At 30.7% G+C, this 11,272-nt stretch overlaps 1 protein-coding gene across 2 annotated transcripts; it reads left to right on the forward strand.

Moving 5' to 3' along the window:
- The first annotated feature begins 6,788 nt into the window (after positions 1-6,788).
- Positions 6,789-10,980, forward strand: LOC111705329 (uncharacterized). Of its 2 annotated transcripts, none has more exons than XM_023477829.1 (6): positions 6,789-6,892; positions 8,948-9,157; positions 9,543-9,589; positions 9,878-9,906; positions 10,540-10,613; positions 10,799-10,980. In XM_023477829.1, the coding sequence occupies exons 1-6, from the start codon at positions 6,812-6,814 to the stop codon at positions 10,952-10,954; spliced, it is 597 nt and encodes a 198-aa protein (XP_023333597.1). In that variant the 5' UTR covers positions 6,789-6,811; the 3' UTR covers positions 10,955-10,980. The 2 variants fall into 2 exon arrangements, with proteins under 2 accessions (XP_023333597.1, XP_023333598.1); XM_023477830.1 differs by having other exon boundaries at positions 10,802-10,980.
- Positions 10,981-11,272: the final 292 nt, after the last annotated feature.

Consider the following 11,272-nt stretch of genomic DNA (forward strand, 5'->3'; position numbering starts at 1 on the left):
AAAAACAAATTTCCGAAATATTTTTCTGTTTTTTTAAAACCTCCGAAGAACCAGGAAGTTTAATCTATAAAATATTTGGATTCCTTTTTTATACATAATATGGTATCTGGTATTTCGAGCAGAAAACAATATAATTGAAAGATAAGTTTTATACAAAATATGGTATCTGGTAGTTCGATCAGAAAACAATATAATTGAAAGATAAGTTTTTATACATAATATGGTATCTGGTATTTCGATCAGAAAACAATATAATTGAAAGATAAGTTTTTATACATAATATGGTATCTGGTAGTTCGATCAGAAAACAATATAATTGAAAGATAAGTTTTATACATAATATGGTATCTGGTATTTCGATCAGAAAACAATATAATTGAAAGATTAGTTTTCTACATAATATGGTATCTGCTAGTTCGATCAGAAAACAATATAATTGAAAGATAAGTTTTTCTTTGACATTTCATATTATCTCAATATCATAATTTCAGCCAATATAAATGGCAAACTTCAAATTGCAGGGTTTAGTCGGTAATGTTACATAGATTTCGAAAATGTGTCAAAAAAAGTATAACTCATGATAACTTTTTATCAATGGCCTTTATCTAATTCATTACTCAATATACTGTTCGCTGAAGATACAACTGGCTTAGCTAGTTAGGAATAATTTTCCTCTTGAGATTAAACAGTCTGAAACTAAAAATTTTTTAAATAATTTTTGTAATTTAATAAATTACAGGGGTTCACTTGTGAAAGGCTATATTGTGTCCTTGTTGTTTAAACGCTAGATAAATAGCGTTAAATTAAACTTTCAACCTAGCATCACTTTCTTCACCTAAATTTAAAAACTTGAATTTTATGAATATTCTTTTTTTGCAGTTTTAAAAATGTGATATCTTCTCACAATCATTTGAATCTTTTTCTTTCTTTTAAGTATGTTAATGTTTGTTTGTTGTTGTTGCTGGANTGGTTATAGTGAAAATGATGAAAACCTGGTCCGCAAGATTAATTTTCCCTTATGAGGATTTGAATTTTTTTGTGATTTTTATATGGTCTAAACTATGAATCTTCATGTAGTAAATATTTGATTTTGAGAATCAGACAAATTATTTATGTATTGTTTCTCAGAATGATCAATTATTGTGAACGGTATTGAAACAGCTGAAAAGTACGAATAAAGCTAGTTTCCATTGGATTTTGATTTTTTTTACAAAATTTAGATAATTTGATTTTTCTCTTCTGGAGATCAATTAGAGAAAAAAATCTAAAAATCAAAGAAATATAAATTTAGTTTAGTGTTAGATTTATCAAATTTGGCGAAGATGCAGTTCAATTCGACCTATATCATCAAATCTAGTGTGTGTGTGGGGGGGGGGGGGTATGTCAGACTTTGAAGGGGTTGGAGAAAAAATTTGCCCTAAATGGGTGAAAGAAAAAAACCCTCGTAGACAAAACTACAGAATTGATTTCGAAACATTTTGTTCAATTAATTCTGAACGAATTATGCTTGGGTACCTCACAGATTCTAATATCTCTCTATCAACAAAATCCGAAAAATGAATTCAGAAAGCCCGCAAAGATACAATCAAATGTTCCCAAATTTTCTCAAACTAATGAAATGTATTGTTGCAATCTTTTGGCGAATTCTGCTAACAAGGCTGTGACTCAACTCTAAGTTTGCAAAAAAAATCGAATATTTGCATGCTTTTGTGCCGGGTTCTCGTGTATCTTGGTCTAGTGCAAATTTAATGCATGCACATGGTGTAGAGCCTGGTTCTCTAGAGAGTGCTTGTGTCCCGGGTCGGGCCGCCCAGTGCAGGCCAGTTGTGCGGCTCCCGTTGCAAGTGGAACAAGTGAGAACGCAGACACAGCGTAGAGCCTAGATTTTGTCTAAACTTCGCGTATTTGCAGAATTCAAACTTTTAATTAAATTCAGTTTTAAACTTTCATTCGCAGTATGTTTTTTTGGGAAAAAGAAGACACGTCTTTTGAATAAGATTTTCATACAGTGTTCAAATCAAAACATTTCCTGGCTTATTATGCAACTTTTTACAAGATCTATGCCTTGTTATAGGTCCATTGAATAAATGTTAGTTTTTTTTTCTCAAATCGATGCGAACTCAGGCTTGTTTAAAAAGTAACATTAAACATATAGTTCAAGTGAAACAATTCCTGCTTGAATTATGCAGTTATTTTGCAAGATCGATGCCAGTAATTGATATTTGCGAATATTCTTAAGGGATCACCCTTAAAGCACAATTTTTCGCCCCCCCCCCCCTCTCGCGGATTGATTTTATACAATTATGGAGACCGGGGTCCATGTGATGTTCCTTAAATTTTTTTATGTAGTTTTATTGCAATATTAATGCCTAGCTAATGATATTTAATATATAAGATAAGACCATTGAAAGAATAATGTTGGGCTCACTCCTGCATAAACCTACCCCCGTCTCCTTTTCTTACCATTTTGACTAAGAGAGTATCTGCAGACTAAATGTATTGTAATTTAATATCTTATTTTTAAACTTTCCATTCACTGTTTTTGTGCGAAGTTAGATTAGTTTTAAAAGTGGGTTTCAGACTGTTATATAAATAAAATGTTTAAAACTTAATTATACAGTTATATTGCAAAATCAAAAGCTAACTATTAATATTTTTTATATTGTATAAATAAAAGATTATTTTTGGGCCCAGACTTAACAGCTGGGAAAAAAACACAAAACAGAAGAATTTGATAAAATAATTAATAATCTTATTTTTATCTGTTTCAAAATTCAATTTGTCTCCATGTTTATATGTGTATCCATTCTTGGATGGTAGAAATCAAAATCGAAAGTCGTCTTCATTGTATTGGTATATTCAACGATGACTGTATTTTAGGAAATCATTAAAAAATATGAATTTACAAAAATAAATTCGTAAGCTAAAATGTGTATAAAAACTGAACTATTCCCCTGCATCAATTAAGGCTTATGCATGAGTGTTGCAGAATATTGAACTGCTTTGCAAATTTGCAAAGATTGGATAGAGAAGGGGTGGAGGATGAAGCATATTTGCAAAAGTAAATCAATTAACTTATACGTTAGACAAAATATAATATAGTTTTATCTTTAGCTCTGAATTATTAATCTAAAGTTTAAAAAACCAATTTTTTTCTGGAAACCTATAAACATCATTTTAAAATCCCGATTTCACTTTTTTACTCATGGAAGTGAAATGAAATATAAAGGAAATTAACAAAGAAAATATATTTCGCCCTGTTCTGAAAGTGTTAGGATCTTCGTTGTTTAACCTGACGCATTTATGAATTTCACTCTATTTTTATTTTCACAAATATGTTAATTTTTTCAAATAATTTTGACAATTATTTAATTCTTTAAAGGCAGCTAATTGAATTGAAACTTCTTATCTTTAAAACTTAAAATTTGAGGTCAGTATCCAAGTATCACGGGGTGGGCCCACATTTTTCAATCATTTTTAAATCAAGATTTAGAATTGAATCAAGAGTTTGTGGAGTATAAATTTAAGATGTTATTGCAAAAATATTCTGTTAAATACTATTGAAATCAATTCCAGTTGATACAAATACGGATACCTATACAGAGGATACAGATACAGCTATTAGGGATATATATACAGAGGATACAGATACAGCTATTAGGGATACACATACAGGGGATACAGATACAGCTATAAGGAATATATATACAGAGGATACAGATACAGCTAGAGTACACAGATAAATAATTTTGAACTAAGGAGACACGGATATAAGGAATACAGATACATAGGATACAGATACAGGTGCAAGAAATACAGATACATGGGAGACAGATACGTTAAGGGAACTAGATCCAGTGGATACATAAAAAGGGAAACATATACAGATACTTTATAGAAACCCCACAATAGAAACTAATCAATGTTGAAAGAGAAGATTCGAGATGTCTCAACACATTCTCTACCTAATGAAGATTTTAAGGGTATCGTTGTGAATTGGATATGATACTTGAAAGTCATTAGAAATTACGTATACAGTCCCTTTAATACACAGAAAATAAAACACATGGATTGTTAGTTCAGAGGTTTCGTGATTTTCTCACCCAAGGGAAGTAGTTTAATATTCAAGAATAAAGAGACAAAGATACTGCTCACATTGGGGGATTAAAACAGGGTTTAATCATGATATTTTTGTGAATTTGATTGGATATTTGCAAAAGCGCGATAAGAGGCTGCAGATATAAACCTTTGTCTGTTGATTTATAATTAATTTAGAAAGGAATTGAGTCTTTGTCACAAACTATGATTTTCTAATCTAATCTTTGTAATCCAATTCCGTAGACCTTAGTTATTTCAAACTATGAATTCTGTTAGATGAAAAAATCTAATTTTGAAATATCAAAGGTTTACACCAGCAGGTGGAAAAAATATAGGTATTATATAGCAAATCAGAATGTGTTACAAAGACGCAATTCCTTTGTTTCTTTTCTGTTTGAATAATTGTAAACCTTTAAAACTTTTTAATAAAAGTTGGATGTATGTTATTACATTTTCTTACAAATTCATTTAAAATATATATATGTTTCACACATTAAAATCAATATTAAAAAAGATATCTACATTCTATATTTTTAGCAATTTTTTGGGTCATCTTTAAAGTGTTCCAACGCCTTGGCCTTTTTTGTAGTCCTAGACATGCACATTTTCTAACTCTAAAGCATTTGTTTTGATCTTTGGCGAAATTCTCATAGTTTTTACTCAAGAACTTGCAACCTTTGAAGCACTTTTACACGAAACCTTTGATATCCATTTTTAACTTGAATTCTTACGCTATTATACTAAAGAATTTGTAACAATATTAAATTATGTTTGAATTTACTTTTTACCCCGTGCACTCCATGGTGTGTAAAGATTGTTTAGTTTTACCCAATTCTTTTATAAACTATTTTACTATTGAAACCCGACGTTTTATCGTAAAATTTATAGCTGTGTATAGTTTAAACCGATAGATTATATATTCATTCGGAAAATATCGAAATTCTAAAGGGACTGTAAGCGTAATTTTCAGTAACCCTCCGAGCAAAGATAGCATTAACCCGATTAACAACAGTACACTTTTCTTGAAATTATGTAGAAAGTTCCATCTTTTCTTTTATTTTAAACAGAATTCAGAACTGTTCTCAAAAATAATTTTGAGAAACAGTGTTTTCAAACATGAAAGTTGTGCAATGCTATTGAGGGGCTGATGGGTGTTGGATTTGATTATTGGATCAACTTTTTGTTCAGATAATGGGTTAATTCATTTCCATAGTTTGCTCTGCATATCAGCTATACGATTCCTGTCCATGCAAAATTACTCCCATTACCAACCATCAAGTTTGCATGCAAAATATTACACAAATTTTGCACACGTTTGAAACGATGCAAATATTATTCATTTGAATTGAAACTGTGAGTCTGTGAGTCGGTATTTTTGTGAGAAAACTTAGATGGGCGCTAGCAATCAAAGTTTGAATTATTTTCTTTTAACATCCGCGAACCACTATTCAAAATTGAAAAAATCTTCATGCATTTTGATAAAAATTATCAAATATATAATTTGTTGTAGTTGTATATACCATAGCTCATTGATAGACAATTCTTTTCAGCAAGGCTTTTAAAAGAATAAATAAAAGAATGACTTTTAAAATAGTTTGATATTTAGATTAATTTTTCTTCGCAAATTTACACAAATTTTGAATAACTAGGCTTTAAGGGCGCTTCGCTCTTATCTTCTTTTTCAAATGTGACAATGTTCTCTATGTGTATATTGTAAAACAAAGCAAAAAGATTCGTGGATTTCATCAAAATATTTCGTGCATTTTCAAAACTTTGAAAAATTCGATCATCCATAAACCTTCCCTGGGCCACGTGAGGTCCCACACAAAATTTGGGCCCGATCGGTTCAGCCGTTTTGACGTTTATTGGATACAAACGGACATCCTGACAGACAAGGCAAAGTATATTTAAAGATATTTAGGTTTTTAAACGTAAATGCTTTGCTTTATTTTAGATGTAAGTAGTTCTATGACTCATTATAAATTCAAAGCTAAAAATGAATTTAATTGGCAATATTTCCCCCAATTAATTTAATTCAGCAGATTAAAAAAGGTTTTTTGCACATAGTTTTAATTGCATATTCGAAAAGAAAACGTTCACGGCATTTGCATTAACGCTTTTCGGGTCACTGCCTCAATGCATACTTTTAAACACCTGCCAAACTAAATCTCTATTTAAACCATTAAATCAGTTTTTGAAAAGATAGGACCAAAAAAAGCAAATGCATTAATTTCCATGAAAAATGGTTTGTACTTCCACCAATTTAGTTATTGCCACAAACTCTGATATTTTAATCTCCGGATCTCTGCAACCTGATGTCGAAGACTAAAATTTGAAATATCGAAGGTTTATACCATCAGGTTGAATAGATATAAGGATTAGAAAATCATTTCCTTTGTTTTACAATTTATTTTGAAAAAAAAAAATTTCAGTTGTCGGTGACCCTTCAATAAAATAAAGAGTGTCAACTCATAATCTAAAAAAAATCATCTCATAACTTTAGGCAAAATGTCTTAAAAAACCATCTCATAATTTCAGTTAAAATGTCTAAAAATCATCTCAAAATTTCAGTCAAAATGTCTAAAAAATGTTCTCATATTTTCAGGCAAAATGTCTAAAAAACCATCTAATAATTTCAGGCAAAATGTCTAAATAAATCATCTCATAATTTCAGGCAAATGTCTAAAAAATCATCTCATAGTTTCAAGTCAAAATGTCTAAAAAATCATCTCATATTTCAGGCAAAATGTCGAAAAAAGTGTTCAAGGATAAAGCGTTGCAGGATCAAATGAAGGTAAATATAGAAAATTAGAAAAATTAGAAAAAAGTATTTTTTTAAACAAAAACGATTTTGTACGGTTAAATGTTTTACTTATTTTCAAAAACATGATTTACACTCTATGCTCTAATACTCGGCCAGGGTTTTACATTTTACGTATATTTTAGTATTGTATTCATAAATATGTCACTAATGTATGCCAAGCCCATTAGCGCCTGATCCAATCAGGGTTCAGTCATGTGTTAGTTGTTTATTCTGAACCAATATAAATAGTATGGCGGTAACATCTATCTATCTCATTATCCAATTAGAGTTATGAATCCTTCAATCGGCGCTATCAGTAAATGGAAATATTTACTTCTATTGAAACTATGGTGATGTATAGTATCTATTATGTAGATGATTTGCCCGCCGTTATCCGTGAAATTTAAAAAAAACACTTTGGAAACCAATTATTTGGAAATTTCGAATTTGCCACCTCCGGGGTGCCCACTGCCCACTAAGAATATACTCTAGATCTATCTAAACTATATTTATACTCCAAGAATATACTCTAGATTTGTCTAAACTATATATATACTCTAAGGATATACTCTAGATCTATCTTAACTATATATATATATATACTCCAAGAATATACTCTAGATCTATCTAAACTATATTTATACTCTAAGGATATACTCTAGATCTATCTTAACTATATATATATATATATACTCCAAGAATATATTTTAGATTTATCTAAACTATATATATACTCCAAGAATATACTAATATACTCTAGATCTATCTAAACTATATTTATACTCTAAGGATATACTCTAGATCTATCTTAACTATATATATATATATATACTCCAAGAATATACTTTAGATTTATCTAAACTATATATATACTCCAAGAATATACTCTAGATTTATCTAAACTATATATATACTCCAAGAATATACTCTAGATTTATCTAAACTATGTATATACTCCAAGAGTAGAAGTGGAGGCTAACAAAGAGTTCTTTATCCTCCCTCTTTGTTCAGTTAGCAACAGATAAACTAGTTTCATTCAAACCAATCCCAAGAGTTTATACTTTCCATTATAATACAAAGCATGAAATAAAATTACTAGCTGAAGTGCTCGACGTTGCCCGGGGATTTTTTTAGTAATCAATTTTTGAAGAAAAAAATCGCGTTTAAAAATGTCAGTCATTTTGGTCGAGCCGTTTGGCCAGCTCATGGCTAACATGTATATACAAATACACAAGAATATATATGAGCGAAGAACTTTATTATAAAGAATATATATAAGTATAAAATATATCATAAAAAAATGTTTTGAAAGTTTACAATAAGCATATTTCAACTAGACATTAGCAAATGAACTATTTATAAGTTGTTTGAAAAATAGTTTTCATTACTAGACTCAAGTTAGATTAAATAGAGTGAAGTTGTTGTTTGAAATCACTAACTTAATATTTTGTAACCTAAATCTAACTTATTGTTGTTGTTTCTAAAATAAAGAGCTGCATTCACTGTATTTCTTTTTACTAACCAGTTCAGTTTAAACTTTCATGGGATAGTTTTTCCTTTAAATAATTAATGAAATAATGATTAAATTCAATGTTTATGTACAGGATGATGCAACAATGATTATATTTCATGTTTATATAAAAGATGATGCAACAATGATAATATTTCATGTTTATGTACAGGATGATGTAACAATGATTATATTTAATGTTTATGTACAGGATGATGAAACAATGAATACATTTAATGTTTATGTACAGGATGATGCAACAATGATTATATTTCATGTTTATATAAAAGATGATGCAACAATGATTATATTTCATGTTTATGTACAGGATGATGCAACACTTATTATATTTAAAGTTTTTGTACAGGATGATAAAACAATGTTTATATTCAATGTTTATGTATAGGATGATGCCATAATGTTATAGTTAATGTTTATGTACAGAATGATGCAACACTGATTATAGTTAATGTTTATTTACAGGATGATGCAAAAATGAAGATGCAACATTGATTATATTAAATTTGTATAAACAGGATGATGAAACAAAGCCACCTAAACCATCAACTACTCCTCCTACCCAGAGGTTTAGAAACTCTCCACCCCTCTCCATGTCTCGGAATTCTCCTCCCCAGTCTCCTCCCAGGTTCAGGTTGGGTCCGGATACAGACCTACTCAAGGTTGAGGACTCAGGACTGGTGGAGGTTAGGAGGGGGTCCAGGGGAGCCCTCATCTCTCCTACCTCGGTATGAATTTTTATATTTTTTAAACATACTATTCACCTTTGTTTATGTTTTAGTCTCAAATTAGATAGAAAAACATGGAGAGCTCAATCGTTTTTACTCAGAAAAAATGGTTTGAAGGCAATCTTTGTGAAACAGTTTTTAAAAAGGGAGTATATATCTGTGGAAGTTAATAATTTTTAAAAGGAGTGTCAGGGGGGGGGCTGACCATAATGACAATGAAGATGAATATGGTACTTTTCCAATATTTTTTTACTACTTCTTTACTAATTCTCTAATTTTTATACGTCAGTCGTAATTAACGATTATCCCAAACTTCTGAGATTAGTTATAAATTCTTTTTGTTTGTTGTAAAACCGCTATTTATATGTGTATTTCCTAATTTCAGAATTTGAGCGCTGGATTACTGAATACTAGAATCTCAACTAATAGAAGGAAACCTTTATTTCCTATCTTTAATTTATTTGATGCATTCCGTGTTTTGTGTCCTTAAGTACGTTTTTAAGTTTTGTCGAGGGTACGTATAACGTTATTAAATATTCTTGGACAAAAAAACAATCTTGCACTATTGAAATTTCAATTTTCAGCAAAAATTCTATTTTTTTGGTGAACTTTAATGCGAACTTTAATTTATCACAATAAATATATTTACAATTTGCTTGAGTTTTACCTAAAATTTCGATCTAAAAAATAAACTCTTGGTTTGAAATAAATTGTTAAAAGGTTCCCTACAGCAGGAAGAAGTCAGCCAGGTAAATCCAATTTTCCAGAAAGGGACTGTTTGCGTGATTTCAAGTGACCCTCCATATGAAAAAGAGGGTGTTGCCTGATTTACAACGGTATCTTTTAATCTTTCGACTGCACATCGAGGATAGAGCACTCCGGGTGTTTATATATAAAACAGTGTTCAAATTGCGGGAAAGCTGTAGTGTACGCTAGCGAACAATGTGAACGATCCACACAACTGACGCTACATAAATTTCTCGAAAATCCCAAATATTGTTTTCCAAAACGGTGAAAACAAATTGAATGTAACTATTTTAGTTTCTGCAACTTCTAGAACGTAAACATTATTTTGTTTAAATATAAAAGGGCCGCAGACCAAGGGTTTATCAGTTAGATAAATCAGTCCAAGGTTGAAAGGGTACTGCTGTTGATCGAACACCTATCTACTCTGTAAATGAAGGGTCACTTAAAATTACGCCTGTGTCCGTGTAAATCGAAAGTTGATGTAACATGATCGGACAAATCGCTGATTTAGTAATTCTTTAAAGAAAGTTCAAATTATGTCAAATATCTATTTTTTTTATATGTAGAGAAGAGACGTAAATGTTTTGAAAAATAAAGATAATAAATCAATCAATCAATCATTAACATATTTTTAGATATGTTTCGGTGCGAGGCAAGACGACCTCAAGAGGATGGTTGGAGGAGGGAAGGGAGGGCATCACCCCCTCAGGTTGGACATTTATGAAAACTGTTTGCACAAATATCAATTATTTGGAGTTGAAAACTTTATTTGAAAGAGAAGTGTGAGAAAAATCCTTCTTTTTATTCAAGGTTTTATAAATGGACTTTTCAAAGTTTCTGCAATTTAGAAAAATGTTTTATTCATAATTCTATAGAATACTTTCTTTATTTCAGCAGTTTGGACCAGATCGTTCAGCAGAGCTGCTTCGATTCAGTTTATCCGAGGAGCGTCGAGGAAGCTTTCTTGCAAATTCGTCGCAGCTTCCTTTTCACAGTTCCTTCCCATACCATCTTCCCATTCCACAGTTTTTCCTTAATAACCCTGGGTAATTATATTACAACTAGGCTTTCAGGGCGCCAAGCGCCCATCTTATATTTCAACTTTTAATTGTGGCTCTATATCTGTGAACATGTTCTCTTTGTACAATAAAAGACAAAAACAAACAAATTTCAAGAATGCATTAATTTTTGTTCGTGGATTTTTAAAATTTTACAGAAATCAAAATTTGCTGGAGACAATTTTTTGTAATTCTGAGCATCCATAACCCTTCCCTGCAGGGCCATATTTCAGTTGCTTCAGCTCACATTTTTTTGGTCCGATCGGGTATGCCATTTTGACGTTTATTGGATGCAAACAGACACCCAAGC

Source organism: Eurytemora carolleeae, unplaced genomic scaffold (genome assembly GCF_000591075.1).
Source record: "Eurytemora carolleeae unplaced genomic scaffold, Eaff_2.0 scaffold651, whole genome shotgun sequence".
In the NCBI taxonomy this organism is placed as follows: Eukaryota; Metazoa; Arthropoda; class Copepoda; order Calanoida; family Temoridae; genus Eurytemora; species Eurytemora carolleeae.

Bases quoted from the DNA above. Each gene is read 5' to 3' on its own strand.
- LOC111705329 (XM_023477829.1), top strand. From the start codon at position 6,812: ATGTCTAAAAAATCATCTCATATTTCAGGCAAAATGTCGAAAAAAGTG. The intron at 9,158-9,542 runs GTATGAATTTTT...TCCTAATTTCAG, and splicing joins CCCTCATCTCTCCTACCTCG to AATTTGAGCGCTGGATTACT. The intron at 10,614-10,798 runs GTTGGACATTTA...TCTTTATTTCAG, and splicing joins GGAGGGCATCACCCCCTCAG to CAGTTTGGACCAGATCGTTC.